Genomic DNA, 16,988 nt, shown 5'->3' with positions numbered 1-16,988 from the left:
TTACCACCAATCAGCTCAGGCCAGCTGCAGGTTCCCTTGTATCCCTGACTCCTCCAGTGAGGGCCTTTAACCTCAACACGAAAATAATCAGGTTCAGGGAAGTCAGTGACTCAAAGCCCAAATGGATACAGACTTCTCAAAAGGCCTGAAGCCAGTTCTTTGGGGAAATCCAGCAGCCTCTGCCACCTTGAGGGGTTTCCTAAGCTCTGCAAGGGCCAGGAGGCTGGGGCGGCGGGCAGTCTGGCTGTGGGCACTGGCCCCAGGTCCTGTTCAGACAGCCTGCACACCAGAAAGGCCCCCACTGTCGGACTTTAGGAATCTCTGTGTGTATACTTGGATTCCCATTTCACTTTGGATCCTAATTTTGGGCTGTGGTCCATTCTGCAAGGGAAAGCACTTTTCTCTTGGGTCTCTTTCCTTAGACTCACAGATCAAAGCACACACGTTTCAATCTATGATTTGTATCATGTTTGCAGGATATACTGACCTAAGTCAATACCTCCGCGTTTGACTTGCCATATGGGTTGTCTCCCACATAAAATCCAGGGTGGAAACTGTAAGACTTGGGAAGGCCTCAGACTTTGGGCCTCTTGGGGCTGGTGCCCCTCACTGTATCCACAGATGGAGAAAAGCTTACAAGTAATGCTGTTTGGTATTATTGGGACTCCTGCCTACTATGTATGTGGGGCTTCCCTGACCCTGTCTCTAATCCAGGAATTATTGTGTCTCACAGAATTATTCAGCAAAATAATTGTGTAGAATTTGTTTCGGTTTACTACCTTGGTACCAACCAGTAAGTGCCCAAACACTGTTTTTATGCAGTTACTGAGTTCTTAAAAATGATACCAAAAGGAGTCATTGTCACTTTAGTTAGGGCTAGGCTGCCAGATGTAATTTTTCTTAGGTGAAAAGTGGTGTTAATGTTAAATGTATACAGCAGTCTGAAAAAAACACAATAAAACAGCAATGTGTATTAGATTCAAAACAAATCCCAAGAAATAAAAATACTAAGATAAAGAGGAGGCAAATTCATAGCTTCATTCTTTGGTATGGTCCAACTCACAAAGTGTATTAACTGTATAAAACTAGGAAAAGTCCAAAATAGCTGGATATATTTAAGCTGTTTCCAACATACAATTAGATTTCCATTAATTAAATCTGCTTTTCTGTATTATACACAGAAAATAAAAAAAGAACAGGGAACAAATTTCCAAGGATGAAATTTCCACATTTATTTCTCTTTCATGTGCATAGAAAATGGCAGTGAAGTGTCCTATGAAAGAGGCCGGGAATGGGCATGGTGCTGCTATACCAGACTGGACTTTGTGCTTCAAAGGTACACTATTCATTTTGAAAACATAGGATGTTGTAGTTTTGTTTTTAATTGCTAACAATTCCTTGGATTTCCCACTTGTCTTTTAAGCTGTCAGATTCTTCAAATCTCTTTTCAAATGACACACTGCATTACAAATGATGGCACTTAACCAATGTGGCATTTCCATATTTACACCAGCAAAAGAAATTTACAAGACATAATAGCATACAATCTTGACATTTAGTAATAGCAATAAAACGTGAAGGGCATCCATTTTATTTTTTTTCTGTACAAACTATCAGAACATAACTTTATTCACATTAAAAAAATCATCTTTAATTTGATTTGACCTACACATACCCCATCTCATTTCACCCATTTCTCAAACCTCTCATCACATCGCCCACACCTCCACCAGACTACAGAATCTATAGGTAATTAGATCTAACGCGTAAGTAGAGCTTAGAAAGTCCTCTCTCCCAAAGGTTTCCTCACTTCCCTGATAATTCCTCAAAAAAAGAAAAAAATATGCTCTTCACTCATTCCTTCCATTTCACTTTCACATTTCATCAGCAAATCAGCAAGGCAGACATTTCATCTCAATCCAAACAAGGTTAGAAAGAAAGAGTTCCTCGACCGAGCATCTTGGTGCTACACCCATGAGTCCGGGGACCCTGGGTACTGTTCTGCTCTATAAGAAGGTCGTTTAGTGGAATAAAAGTCCACATAATTTGTGGTCGATTTCAGTCCATACTGTGTTGAATAATCAGTAGAAGCTGGAAAGTGAACTCGGTCATCAAAATAAGGATCTTCATAGCTATGAGGAGACTGCAAATACAATCTGTATGCATCAAAGTTCTTTCTGTTGGAGTCATCTTGACTATAATACAGCTGTTGATGCTGTTGACAAAATGAAAAAGCAAATAAATCAAAGCAATTTTTGGAAAAACATGTATAAGGAAATTAAGGTGGGCTTCCTCCTTCTATTTTTAAAGCAGTATTCATTATTTGTAAACTTATGGCTCAAAGTTGTTTCTGGTGCACACTGTATGTTTACTACTGAACTGTGAGGATTTTAAACTACATTTGCGGGTGGGCTGGCAGTTTGCTCAAGTCCTGTCCTAAGGCCTCTAGAAGTCAGTGTCTCAGGCGAGCCCAGTCCAACCCCTGGCCACCTCCCTCCTTACTTGACGCCCAGTTCTGTGCTCTGCTGTGGAGGGTCCCGTTACCTGGGCATGGCTTTGATTTCTGCTTTGACACAGGGGAACCATTTAGCACATCATGAATTTAGTTGGATGTTGGATTTTCGGTTTGTGATAGTTGTATAATTGCAGAACCATCTTTAAAAACATTTACCTCAGAGAGAAAGACTGAAGCCATCCCTCAATTTTAAAAGAAATATGTAGTTTGGTGAACAACAGTTACACTTTGGAAACTCTGCTGTACTATTAAAGGAAAAAGGAATCTCCAGGCAGGAGAGTAACAAAATTAGAAGACACACGTGAGAAAATACAATTCTAAAGGAAAAGACTTCCCCAAGCCAGGGCTAACAAATCCATCTGTAAGGGAGCAAGGCGAGACACCCGTGGGCATCCACGTAGGGCACCCGGCCCCGTTTCCTTTGTGTTGTCTTATCTCTGACCTCACATTAATTTCTTCAAATATGTTTGGAGGAAAATTGTCTTGGTTCTCATATCTGTCTTTCTTCTTGATCACGCCCAAATCTCTCCACTTAGTAAGATGTCACAAATTTACCACATAGGTATCAGCATCATTTTCTGGAACTAAGTGCATTCTGACATTATAAGGATTACAGAGCTGATTTCTCTTTTTAACTAAAGTTAGAGTTATGATTCTGAGGCTATTTCTCCTGACCAAAACACCATAGCATAAATTATGAGTAACTTGGGAAATTCTTTTTCTTCCATCTACAGAGAAAGGATGATGAGATGGAAGGAGGTCTTGGAGCATCCTCATTTGAAGGACAGGATACAGGCTTGTTTGGGAAACCCCAGTTGCTCATGTGTTATTGGAAGGTAAGAGGAGAGATCAGATGACCCATGTGAACATGACATCAGGAACAACCGAATTTTAGGCCCCCCATGAAAGCACAGATTCAATGTTACAACCAGTAGCCCCCTCTGATGGAGAGTGGGTTCTGCCCTAGCAGGGCTGAGTCCAGTTTGACCTCTGAGACTAATGGAGACCTGGCCATGGACTCAAGTGTGTTCAAACCATGGAGGCTGGGATGAGGAGGGACTCATGAAGATGGAGAATGAAGTATACAAGAAGAGAGCAATGAGATGAGAGAATGAAGTTTCCTTACCAGTCCTTCCCCGCCCAGAGGATGGAAGAGATATTAGAGACTAACAGAAAAAAAAAGAGTGGGAAAAGGAAATTGTTGGGCAAAGAATAGGAGTTAAAGACTTCTCAGCTGGTTCCCATCAGTGGCATGGTGGTCTCAGCAGCACCGATTCGGATATTCAAGGATATGAGGCTACTGTGGAAGTGATCTGCTTAAACCACGGATGAGCTTCCGAGGAGCGAAGATCCCCAGGGAAAGCTCCTCGGCCCCTGCCGTGTTGGCCCAGCTCTGGTAAGTCAACCGGCGCAGACCCCTTACTGTATTGATCCCTGCTAATCGGCCTTCTGTAAAAATGATATTGCAAATTCACCTGCAGCCGTCTATTTTGTTCTCTTGCTGGTGAGGAATAGGAACTGATGTAAATTGGTGAAGGTTTGCTGGAGCCTGTAAGAAAATATTTTATGAAATTAAAACTAGTGCTCATTACTCCGGTCCATTGGGCTGTGTGGGGCCCCTGCACTAGGGCTGGTGCCATCCCTGTCAGGGCCTGCCTTCCTCTGGTGCCAGCACAGGCTGGGACAGTCAGCAGCCTGGGGTCCCTGGAGCTAACCTGGTTGCTGCTTGCCCCAGGGTTATTAGGAGCTAAGGAATACGGCAAAAATAGGCCATGTGTGTGCTTCACCGAAAAGCAATGCCAAGGCATAGCTCATGAAAAGAGAGTTCTTTCTCAACTTCTGGTCACTGTGGGGAGCTGTTCCTACCTGTGAAGATCTCCCTGGCTGGTTCTGAACAGCAAGCAGCCTTGCTCCCTGAGCTGAGGACCATCACTTTTCCAGGGCTCTGAGCTAGAGCACTGGGTCAGACGGGGAAGGGAAACACATTAGAACAAGCTCCATGCCTTCAGAACAGCTTTGATTCAAAATCCCAGGTCCTGGAAAGAGCGGGCACAGGCATATTCTAAGCAGCCTGGCCACATGGAGGCACAGTCTTGGGTCTGCTATATTTAAGTACATTTTAAAACAAAAGAACCTGGTAGTCAGTTGTCTTCAAGAGTCCAGAGTAGACTCCCGATGATGTCACTGGTTACCCTTCTATTATACTTAAGGCTAGCAAAGATTTTTATTTTTTTAATGAGGAAAATGAAACACACTTGAGGCAAATTAGTTTATTGAAGCAAGCAAAGAAGATACAGAAGGGTGCGCATGCTAAGAAGGCGATCTTTAAAACAAAGCAGGCTGCTGCAAATCTGAAGCAACAATGCACTTCAGTTTGTATGTGGTTTTCCTTTGCAAAGAGCTTGGTGTTTGAAACGTAGCATCTGCAATTTTCTGAGCTATTAATTGCCATAGTAACAATAGTCGATTAGTAAACAGTCTTGTGAAATCACAATTTCAAAGACAACAGCACAACTGAGACTGCTCCCCCAGCAGTTAAGTTGCCACCAGCTTTTATTTATTTCTTTTTAATAAATAGGTTTTTTGAGAAAAGAGCATCACTTTTTTTTTGGTAGCTCACATGGCCTTATTTGAAACCTCTAGAGTTGTTATAATTTGCAGGACAGTTGAGAATGGGGACAATATGAAATCTTGGAAACCTTTGAGTTGGCATCCTTTAAATAAATTATATGCACAGCTTTCCAAATAGGACATAAAAATATTAATACTATGTAACATTATGTTTGTTATTCTTAAAAAATAATCACTCTGAGGAGAATCACATTATACATTTTATTATTCATTCAAACTCTTTTTCTATGAAAATGTAAATGGAATTGATCTCCATTCTCAGGTCTGAATTTAGGAGATGAGCCAGTCTAGGAGATGTGGCCCTGAAAAGCGCCACAGAGCTCAGGGTTCTGATGCACCGGACCACACAGGGAGACCCTGCTGGAGCAGGAAGGGAAGAAAACAAGCAGAAGAGGCAATGGCCCCGAAGCAGGAAATGGAGAGCCTGGAACAACGTTTGCTGCTGGGGGACCATCTCAGCGCAGGCAGGGGCTATTTCCCAAGCCACTGGCCAAGTGCCTGGAAACACGCGGCTTTTCGAGATACTCGATCACACACCCAACTGGCGTCTTACCAGGGTACAGGCCTTTATGTGTGGCATCCCCTTGGCTATTGTAATACTGCATAGGTGGCTGGGTCCTATCGTATTCAGAGCGAGGGTCTCTGATTCCTAACAGTGCTGGTGAGGAAGAGGTGCTGCCGACTGAAGGGAGAGGCAAAAGGAAGAGGGAGAGAGAAAGAGGAGAAGAAGGAGAAAGCAGACTGTCAGTGTCTCTGGAAAATCCCCTCTGGAAAAACAAAGGTCAATAATTAGAAGTGGCACACAGCTGGCACTAAAAATCAGCCCTTAGAGGTGCTGTGAGTTGAGGAGCGGCCAGCCCTGAGTACCCAGACCGCGACCCGCAGGCCCGCCAGTGGCAAATCAGTGCGGTCAATACCCGAGCTTCCTGGAGAGCTGAAGTGCGCCGGCCGCCCGTGAGAGAGGCGCAGGCAGAGATCATGCGGGTTCCCCCAATGACGTGATCGGGCCTCTGAAGCTGAGGGAGCGATAATAGTTTACTAGCCAGGCAAGAGCTAAATCTGCTACTTTATGGTCTCAGCTGAGTGGCTTGTAAAATACCCATCTATTATCCTGTAGGTACAGCTCTTCAGTATATGGATCTTTTACGGCATGTTTTGATTTCTAATTATTAAAAAAATATCTGCATCTCTAAATGCGTTGGAGTAAGAGTGCCCAGCCCATAAAATTTATCATTCTTTTCAGGGTGATCAGTTGTCAGGGAAATTATGTAAACTCAGTCAGCCTGACTCAGCAAGCAGCTCCCGGTGCTGAGAAGCCTGGCCTCACAAAGGCCCAGAAGACGTTTTACTCCAGCTTGAGCCAAACACTGAATAATAACATATCTATCCATAGGTCTCCTTTGGGACATTTTTACACAGAAGGAAAACATGGTGTATCTTTTTTTTCTTTTTCTCACTAAAAAATCATTTTGCACTTTCTACAGTAATAGATACCAGATCAAGTGGCTGCTTCTAGGGCCCAGGCATTGACTGACAGCAGACACAAAGGAACTTTCTAGGGTGATGGAAGTGTTCTGCATCTTGATTGGGGGGTGGGGGAGGTATGTATTCACTTGTCAAAAATGATCAAAGTGTACACTTAAAATATGTGTATTTTACTGAATGTAAATTAAGCCTCAATAAACATTTCTAATAATGAGGCTATGTTGACACACAAAAAAATGGTTTTACTTGCATTAAAGTTAATTATAAATAAGAGTGGTCACTTATTCACTTGATCCACTTGAAAGCAACAGCCCCCAAACCTTTCCATAGTGGTTCTGCATGCATTTATGCTTTCAGAGGAAGACTGACACTGAAATATTTTCCCCAAAAAGTCACTTCAGTGACACAGGGTTACTGGTGTTAAACAAGGGTGAGCATGCATGGCCAGTGTCTATGTGCTACTCACCTCGCTTACATTCTAGAAGGCAAGAGGACAGAGAACATGCCCACCTGCCTCCCACAATTCTATCAGCAGGGCATCAGATGTGCCCATAAGCCGACACTACACTAGCGCTGCGGATGGATGATCAGCCCTTAGAATAACTGGAGAAACAAGTGTGATCATATCCTACCTCGGAACAGAATCCAAAAAGGTCCCTAGGAACCTGGACGGGGCCTGTCAACACTGTCCAGTTTGTATATTTAAGAGGTCCTCAAAACAAGTTCATTGCTTAGTAACTATGTCCTAATCTGTCTGAAATTATTCTTTTGCCTGTACATATGCCTTTTGTTAAAAAGCCAAATCTCCTGCTTCCTGGCGCCCCTATTCCTCAGTCCCTAGAGGATTCTGAGCATTTATATAAAGACAGCCTCAGGCAACACCTGGGAGCTCAGCAAGGATGCCAAGCACCAAGCATAGGTCTCTCTGAAGAAAACAACTCATCATTTAAAAACTAAGATATAAATATACACTATATGCAGTAGGCACAGATAATTTTTAAAAATTCCTAGTACAATTGGAGACATCCAATTAAGTGGCAAGAACCACTCGTCACATATTGGTCTTTTTGTCCACATGAGAAATAAGACTGCCAGCAGTAGCACAGGTGAATACAACACATAATATTTATATGTCAGAATGGGAAATTTAAAGCCAAATAAAAAAAGATACTTATTACTTTTCCTGTTTCATTTAGTTAAGAATTAAATTTACAGGATTGACTTTGGCTTGGTAGTAATATTCTGTCCTTACATGTAAAAAAAATTTAGTCTGCGTCTCAAAATATTCTTTCTACCAAATTAAACACCACCAATAAGTAGGTAGTGTGATTGCCATGATTGCCAAGATTCCCAACTTACAAATCAAAGGGAATTCTTGTAAACCCACCTGGAGGGCCTGTTCCCCTTAGCCATGGATGCTGGGGGTCTGGAATGCAACCAGAGATGGAGGTTTAACTGGAGGAGGAAGGCACAGGAGGAGATCATAGCTCTCCCGGGATGTGAGTCTAAAGATCGTGTCTAATCTAAGAGTTTTCACTAAAAAACTCAAAAATCACTTTGGAAGAGATTGCAAACCTATGGCCAGCAGGCAGGTCAGGCAGCCATTTTTAGGCACAACCTAGTGGTTCTCAAAGTGTGTTCCACCACTCTCCTGCATCTGCATCAGCAGGCCAGCTTGTTAAATGCAGACTCCAGGGCCCCTCGGCAAACCTAGTAAAGCAGAGTCTTGGGGGAGGGAAGGGGAAGGAGGGCCCTGGGATAATTTTGTGCACTGTAGTTAGTGTAAACTTACATAAACTTTTAAAATGGAAGGAGGAAAGTGGGCTTGTCGTTTATAACAGCATGTAATTCCCAAAGAAGGCTTTCGGCTTAAAGAGCAAATTCAGTGTTTGGAGGTGACAGGCTTAATCAGCTTATGTTCAATCTTCTCTGGGTGGGAAACAATGTTCTGTCACACAAATGTTCTAGCCAAGGAGTGGAGTTTACTCACTGACCTGACTGAATGATGGGTGACATCTGTTGGTTGGTGGTAGACAAGGAAGGATGTGATTTGAATCGGTCTCGCTCTAACGTCGACACAGGTGTAATAAAATGGTTCTGATTCCACCCATCCTGTGAAGTTAAAAGAGAAAAAGAAACCTCTCAAAATGAATAATGACATTTCATTACAATAAATGATTATGAATGTGTGCTCTGATGAATGCTAATTATTTCAGAGCTATTCTTGCGAGTTACCTTTTTATAAATGCTCCGGAGGTCCCGATATTGCCATAATGTATTCAAGACCTGGGCTGCTGCCTTCACCACTTTCAGAGATGATCTAGGGAGAGAACGAGGATGTTAATGAATGTGGGCGGCACAGCCTCAGGCTCCATTTGAAGGGATTCAGGCTGTGAACCAGTGGCCAAGAGGCCATCTCTCCAAGGACCGGAGGGCACAGAGGCTGTTGCTAGAAACCACCACTCAGGAATCAGGTGTGCCTGGCCGTTGGTCAAGTTCAGAGCTGGCCTGGGGTGGAAGGACCAAAGCAAGGCTCTCAGGCAGTCAGCTCTGCAGTGAGAAGCTGTGGTCAGAAGAGCCCGTGACCTCTCAGTTGAGGGCCTCTTTCAAGCGTCAGTCTCTGGCCTCCCGCCATGTCTACTAAGGGGCTGGCCTTACTGGGGCTTCGGGATTAACGGGACCATGACGCCACATCCTGAGTGTCTGAGGACCCTGCCAAGTTAATTTAATATAAGCCCCTCCCCCATTATTAGGTCTTCATATAAACACCGTCATTGGCTTCTTACTTATACATCTACATAAACACAGCTACATATGTGCTCTAATGCTCCATTTGGAAAATATGGTCAGTTATTACTTCTCTCTGAAGACCTTTTGGTGAACACTGGCACTCAGTTTAAGCACTGCTGACCTCGTGTCACCGCATTTCACCTCAGGAGCTGTTCCTGTAAATCAGGGCCTCACTGCTAAGTGAAGAGGGAAGTGGAGCTTCCTGCCTCAGCAAAGGCCTTCAGATGGCCACGTCCGGGGTGGATCAGGGCCTGAGGAGTCAGCTGTAAGGATAATTGAATACCTCTCTCTTCAGAATTCATTTTAACATTGAAAATTTGACTTCCAATGGATCACAGGATGTAGAATCTGATTTCCCCTTCTACTTATTATCTTCCCAATTCAACTCTCATGAAGTGGGGGAAGAAGAGAGGTGAGCAGGCTGAGGCACTTTCTCTGCCCCTCACAATAGAGTGTGAGTTACTAACGACGCTGAGGGCTTCAGTGAGGGTGGAGCATGGGCAAATTCAGGGGCTTCACAGCCTCTGTTCCTAGGGGTGGGGCATTTGTGCATCCACCTGCACCCCCACAGCCCTCCCAGACTCATTCTTCTCAGTGATCCCCAGAGTGAGTCAAGGGCAGAGCCAGGTCAAACCAACCCACTCAAAGCCTTTCTAAATTTTATAGTTTTCAAAATGGACCACTGAGCAAGGAGACAGCTTAAAGAAATGAACAGAGATGAAGTTTCAGACACCCAAGATGGCCTCGCAGGGTCTTTACACCTCACAGCCATCCCCTTCTCAGCTGGGTCCTGACACTGCAGCTGCTGCTCATCTCCCCATCTTTGAGTGCTAGGCAGGTGGGACAGAGGCGTGAAAGGCAGACTTCACGCCTGGCTCCAAGGACTACTCTGCAGCACTCGGCAAGGCAGGAGTGTGCCAAGTGCCAGGTACATGCCTTCACACAAACAACCAGGTGAGGTATTTTTAGAGACAAATTCTATGAGCAGAAACCTCTCTGAGAAAAGCAAGGAAGCTTCTCTGTTCCCCTTGGCAGCACAACTCCTCGAAAGAGTTATGCATTCTCATCTCTAATTTCTCATCCCATCTTTTCTTAGACCTATGACGTCAATATTGTTCAACTGGACAAGTCTCGATCCTTATCCTTCCTGACCGAGCAGGAGCAGTGGACACATGCTCACCATTGAAACACTCCCTTCATGTGCGACACCAGCTGTGCTTGGTTTTCTTCTGAATGCTCTGGCTGCTCTTTCTTGGGCTCCTTTGTAGGCTCCTCATCTCCTTGGCCTCTAACTATGAGGGACATCAGCCCTCAAGCCTTTTTTCTTCTCTATGACTTCCTTATGGATCTCAGCCCATTTCACTTCTCTAAACAGGCCACTTATACATTGATGACTCTCAAATTTGCATTTCTAGCCTGGATCTCTATCCTGAACATAAGTATACCCTCCTGCAGACTAGAAACTCCATGTGGACGGCCAATAGACATCTCAAATGTAACATGTCCAGAACAAACTCCTGGCCTTCCTAAAATCTTGCTCCTCCCACAGGCTGCCGTGTTGGTAAGTGGCAATTCCACCCTGTGGTCTCTTTTGTCAAAGACCTTGGAGTCATCCTTGACATTTGCCTCCTCTCATGCTGTTCATCTAATCCTTTAGCAAACTCTGTTGATTCTCCCTTTCAACCATGTCAGAATTGACCCCTTTTTTACCATAGCAACTGCTGCCACCATTAGTCTCTACTTGGAGGTCTGACGCTGACCCACACGGTCCTAGACTTCTGGTTACTTCCCCTCCTCCTCTTTTCCCCTTGACTTGCTCTGTTCCAGCCCCACTGGCTTCTGGCTGCTCATCACACACAAGGTGTTCTTCCATCTCAGGGCCCTTCAATTTGTTCCCTGTGCCTGAAATGCTCTTTCTTAGAGGGCTGGATTGCTCCCTCCCTCCCCTCATCCAGGTCTGTGTTCAAAAGGCACTATCTCTGTGAGGCTTTCCCTGACCACCTGTCTAAAATTGTGAACCCCACCCCTACCCTATCACCGTCCCTGATTTCATTATTCATCCCACCACTCAGCCCCATCCGACAGGCTGTGTGTGTTACTCCCTCAACTGCACTTCAGCTACCTCACCCACGGGATGTAAGCTACCTGAGGGGGGTTTGTCGTGTCATCTGCTCACTCCTGTAGCACACAGCAGGTAGGCAATAAATACTTCGTGAATGAATCATAAGGAAAGGTAAATTTATGTTCAGAAGACAACTTGATTTGACCCAGGACTTTTTGAATCTCTTGCTTTGAAAAAAAGATTAGACTGGGTAGGGAATACTTTTTTTAATATACAAGGTTTTGGCACTGGTTCAGGATTTCTCCAGCTTCTTCCTATGCCTTTCACAAATGAAGGCTATCTAACAAAATTTTAAGAGCACAGAAAGTAATTATGGTTACCTCAGGGGAGCAAGGAGGAGAGGCGTTAGTGGAATAGGACCTTAGCTTTATTTGTAATGTTTCATTTCCTTTGAAATAAAAAGAAGAGTGTGTGGATTTATTACTAATGAAATAAAAAAAGGTACAGAAGAAAAGAAGGACTGAAAGGAAATAAGGTTAATATTGATAGGTGTGGTTTCTAGGGGGTGAGAATATGCTTTGCTATATTATTCTTCTATTTTAGAAATTCCTTCAAATGTATAACCTGAAAGACTAGACAAGACATAATGTGAGTTCATGCACTGTCACTCAGCCAATCACTAAATATTTACTGAGCACCTAATATGGGCCAGGGTTTGTTCTAGACACAGAGGACACAGCAGGGAACAAAAAGACAAAGTCCCTGTTACTGGGGGAGACTGAGTCCAGAGAAAGCCATCAATACCATCTCAGGGGGTCAGTGCTGTGAAGGAGAAGAGAGCAGGGAGGGGCGGAGAGAGGGGCGAGCGGTGCCATTTACTACGGATCAGGTGGCGGCTGTCCTGCTGTGTTGTGAAGGTGCCAAGCAGCCCTACCTCCCACTTCCTTGAAGGATTGTCTATCTGACACAAAGGCAAATTTCCAGTCCCTGCTATAGCTCCATGACAAAAAAATAGCTTCTATTTTTGCCACTGTTTCTCTAATCCATACTTTTGCTGCTTCATCAATTAGGTGTCACCAGAAGCAAAGGGAAATGTATGATGCAAGCCCTGAGCACATCCTGTGGCCACACGCAGGCCCTGCTGCACAGGAGTGATTTTAATGCCTTCTGGGCACCCACAGAGGAATCGATCCCAGAACTGAGGATTCAAGAAGACGTTCTTGCAGAACAGGCCCGAGAGCCTGGAGCAGAGCCAAAGGCGCGAGGGAAATGGTGACGCCAGATTTTCCTCATGCGGCATCTCTGATTCTTCCAGGGGTTCGTACAACCAAATGTGGCTTTAGAGACAGAAACGAATGTGGGCAGTTACAATAAAGTAAAAACCAGAAAAGGGGCTACATGACCGCAAATGCCTCTCCTAGCCAAACAGGTTTAAACTGCAGAAACTGCTTAGCTTATTGGCCTATAAGAAATGTGGAAATAAATCCTTTCCAATAGGAAATGTATCTTTGACAGAGGCTCTTATCACAGGATGATCCCGGGAATAAGAGCCTCATGCTCGAGTCTCTTTGCAGCAGACTTGCCTGTCTCCCCTGCCCTTGGTTATGTTCACCAGCTTTTCGATCCCCCCCGAGTCGGCCAGGGCTTTGGCATTCTCCATGTTTTTGCTGGTGACCTCGTGCAGAGCACAGCAGATGGCTGCCATGGTCTCATCAGACAGCACGCTGGGGCCGCTGCCGCCAGGAAGCCGGTTGACCAGGTCTCGCATGGCGTATTTACCTGCCAAATGCAAAAGATTTCATTCTACTTTCAGGAGGTACTAGGTGTTTGTCACGTTGTTGTTGAAAGATTGTAACTGTGCAGCTTCTTAAAGATAAACTTCAACAGAGACAATAACAGGAAAAAAAAAACCCACGGCAAAGAAGGAGATGACAAATATAACTGTGAGCGGAAAGTTAACATTTACTGCAAAGTCACTTGAAGACATGATAGGCTTATAAAACATTACTGAAATCTCTGAAAGAAAATGTAAATCAGTGTATAAAAATGGGCACACCAATTAAGTTGCTTTAGTTCAACTCTTTTCATTAATAGTGAGAAATAAAGGAATTATGATGGTAAATTTTATTCTCGATTGAATTCCTATGCAAAAAAAATACCTCAACTTTCTCTTAAAGCTTTTAAAGACTTATCTTTGAATAAGCTGGACTAAATAAGGCTGCCAAACAATACTTTTCATTAAATGCTTCTGGATCTTAACATGCCAACTGGGTACAATTAGACATTTTTATCAAGTTGAGGGTATATATTACCTGGTCTGACGACAATAGTGATAACAACATGTTAGTCTCTTTTAAAGAAGATATAAGTAAAGTTTTGCTAATAAAATTGTGGATATATTATCAGCCAGGAGGAAGGCGATAATAATAAAGTTCTTGATAGGATAAGGCTGGGCAGTCCTTAGCTATTGAAGCACCCCTGGAGACTCCATTTCTCTTACTCTGCCCTAAAAAGAGATTATCTTTAGCTTTTTCAATTTCAATTACCAACTGACAAACTGGAATAATTACACTTCAAACAAAAGAAATTAACTAAAGCTCAAGTAAATATTTTCTTATTTTTTTTTGTTCCTATGCTAATAATTGAGTGGATACTAAATGGGGTTTTCATTAAAGACCGATTTATATACAAACATAAGCAGTAGAAGACAGGCCCTGCGTACATGCTGCATAATGTACAGCATGTCAAAGGGAAGACTCTGGCTTACTCACAACAAGCATTGTTATGAGGACTGGAGAAACAGTGATGACATTGTAAACCAGAAAATAAATGTGGTTTTTAAGAACGAATGATAAGTTGGCACTGGTGATTCTGAATACTCACAAATGACCAAAAGGTCCATGACATGTAATCCGTCATTTTGCTAAGGTGCAACTGTAATTGCTCTCCTGAGGCTTGGGATAAGGGAGCTCACCCGCCTGTGAGTGAGCCTGGCAGTTCCCTCAGAGCCTGCAGCTCCAGACAGCTGCTTGGTCCGATCCGACTGAGGTGAATATGCAGTAACTTTTCTGAGGGGACATGACTTTGTTTCTTTGTGAAATATGGCTCTGAAGAGAAAGCCCATTGCTAGTGCTGGTGATGGACATGAGGAGAGGTGAAGGGGTCAGAGAAGGGGATGGTTATTAGGAACAGAAGTGCTGGGTAAATTAGAGCCAAATATTGAATCTGCAAGGGGTTCAGACCTCACAGGAAGGAAAGGATCTTTATAGGGAAACAAGAAAAAGTGACTCACAAACAGTTCAAGAGTGCTACAGGTGAGCAAAAAACTGCTCCTCAGTGGAGAGAGGAAATGCCCGTGAAAGTTTAAAAGGGGGCTAGGACATTCATAGAAAACACAGGGATGCACTGAGAGAAGGCCAGGACTCTGGAACGTGTGTTCCTTCTTCCTGAAGGCCTTGGCACTCAGTGGTGTTGGCCCCGCACCTTCTGCCTCCTCTGTCTCCTCCCAGTTGTCAACCCTTTATTTTTTAGCATTAAAACCTCTCACACTATGCGTGCTTTTTAGAAGAGACTAGAACAATATAGAGGTAACAAAAATCACTAAAAAAATCTCTCTTTAGAGACCTAAAGGATTTTTCTCAAGGAAGCGTGGGCATTAACTATTATAACACATTTATTGGAATTGGGCTGGACTGTAGGAACAGGGCATGGAAGAAGCTCCTTTTCTCTCTGTGGGGACGATTTGGCTCAAAGGAACAGTGTTAAGAGCAGGTTAATCTAGGCCATAATTTAAAACAGCAATTCTGCCAGGCAGCGGGTGAGGGGCTTTTGTATAAGCTGGCACAGTGAATCCTCACAGCGACTCTTTAAGGCAAACATCATTGCCCTTGTTCTCTCTCTCTCTCCCTCTTTGTCTCCCAATCTCTCTCTCTCATGGTAGGCATGTTTAATATAAGTTCAAGATATACTCACTAATCCACATAAGATCTTGCCAACCTCCCCCTCCGTCTCCCCTGACCTGCCCTCAGCTGTGGGACTGGCGTGGAACTTGGTGGTTTGTAAGTAGCTGCCTTACCCTCTCATTTTATTTTCACAGCAAACCCATGGTGAGGATAGCAGGCATCGTCAGCTCCCTTCATAGATGGGGTTGAGGAAGAGCGTTCAATTTAGATGAAGGACAGCCTGGGTTACACAACCAGTGGGCAGCAGATCCAGAGTTTAACCTGTGGCCTACTGGAGGGTCTCTGATCTTTTCTTTACCCCACACTTGGCTTGAGATGCGGCAATGCCCCGGAGGCGGGCAAGCTAAGCTGCCTAGGGTGAAAACTTAAAGAGGCACTCATTCTCAGATTCATGTAAGCGCCAACCCTACATTTGGATGGACCTGATGGTGATTGCCTCCTAAAATTTGGCACCCTATGTGCCTCGTTTGCCTTACCCTGCCCTGGGGTGGAAATGGCCTTGGGACAGTGGCCCTGACTTGTGGTGAGCATTTACACAGATCTGAGAAGGAAAAGTTACAAATCATTCATTGATTTCTTTTTTTTTTTACTTAGAACATAGTAGTGATGGTGAATTAGCAGAAATCAGTCTCAAAAATCAGAAAGGGAGAATTAAAACTTTTTTGGTGCTCAAGAAATGACCTTCTCTTGGGAAACGGAGACACCAAATCTATGAAGTAGTGTTGTAATGTATAACTGAAATCACTAGCTTTTCTGAAAATTTACCTTCCCTGATCAATGTTTAATTGATGAGCCAGCCTCTTGCTGAAAAGGAATGGTCACAAAGGATAGACAGCAGGGGTACCCAAATATGCCAAGAACCTGGGACTAGAACTCAGTTGCTAATCATTTTGAAGGTCATTTTTTTTTGAGGAAGATTAGCCCTGAGCTAACATCTGCCACCAATCCTCCTCTTTTTGCTGAGAAGGCTGGCCCTCAGCTAACATCTGTGCTCATCTTCCTCTACTTTATATGTGGGACACCAGCCACAGCATGGCTTGACAAGCGGTGTGTAGATCTGCACCCGGGATCTGAAGCGGTGAACCCTGGGCCACTGAAGCACAACACGGTGAACTTAACCGCTGCGCCACCAAGCTGGCCCTGAATGTCATATTTTTATGAATAAAAAGAAGAAAGATTTTATAAATGTTATAGTTATTCTTCCTTTACGGCTCACCTTGTCACCAGAACATACCTATGAGCTCCTTGTTGCGAACATCTAGTGCCATATTCCTCAAGGCAGTTGCCACAGAAGAAACAACTCTATCGTTATCCATTCTCAGAAGCTCGACAAGGATGGGGAGCCCTTTCTCTTTGCGGACGGCTGCCCGGATGTACGCTGCAAACTGGCGAGCAAAACAAGGCAGTAAGTAATACAAAACTGAGTTCAACTCTCAGGTGTTACTGTTGCCTGAAAAAGACGTTTCCAAAAGATGAACTAATAGATTAAATGTTTTCTTTCCAATTGGAGATTAAATCTGTGGCGTCAGTAAAGAGAAAACCA

The 16,988-nt window shown here is 43.9% G+C and overlaps 1 protein-coding gene across 50 annotated transcripts in view; it reads right to left on the bottom strand.

Annotated features, from left to right (window-relative positions):
• Positions 1 to 1,207: 1,207 nt before the first annotated feature.
• The window catches only part of PKP4 (plakophilin 4), a 228,323-nt gene continuing 212,542 nt past the window's right edge, over positions 1,208 to 16,988 (bottom strand). For 40 of the 50 annotated variants that reach the window (XM_070240982.1, XM_005601503.4, XM_070240985.1 and 37 more), the window contains 7 exons: positions 16,680 to 16,830; positions 13,067 to 13,262; positions 8,867 to 8,951; positions 8,626 to 8,743; positions 5,700 to 5,828; positions 3,991 to 4,064; positions 1,208 to 2,215 (listed from right to left, as the gene is read on the bottom strand). In XM_070240982.1, coding sequence (XP_070097083.1) covers positions 1,967 to 2,215; positions 3,991 to 4,064; positions 5,700 to 5,828; positions 8,626 to 8,743; positions 8,867 to 8,951; positions 13,067 to 13,262; positions 16,680 to 16,830 — 1,002 coding nt within the window. In that variant the 3' untranslated portion in view covers positions 1,208 to 1,966. The remainder of the gene's footprint in view (positions 2,216 to 3,990; positions 4,065 to 5,699; positions 5,829 to 8,625; positions 8,744 to 8,866; positions 8,952 to 13,066; positions 13,263 to 16,679; positions 16,831 to 16,988) is intronic. The other 10 variants (XM_070241002.1, XM_070240998.1, XM_005601504.4 and 7 more) reach the window with 2 other exon arrangements.

This window comes from Equus caballus, chromosome 18 (genome assembly GCF_041296265.1).
Source record: "Equus caballus isolate H_3958 breed thoroughbred chromosome 18, TB-T2T, whole genome shotgun sequence".
Taxonomy (NCBI): Eukaryota; Metazoa; Chordata; class Mammalia; order Perissodactyla; family Equidae; genus Equus; species Equus caballus.
The sequence above is the reverse complement of the archived record's forward strand: the minus strand, read 5'-3'. Positions and strand labels throughout refer to the sequence as shown.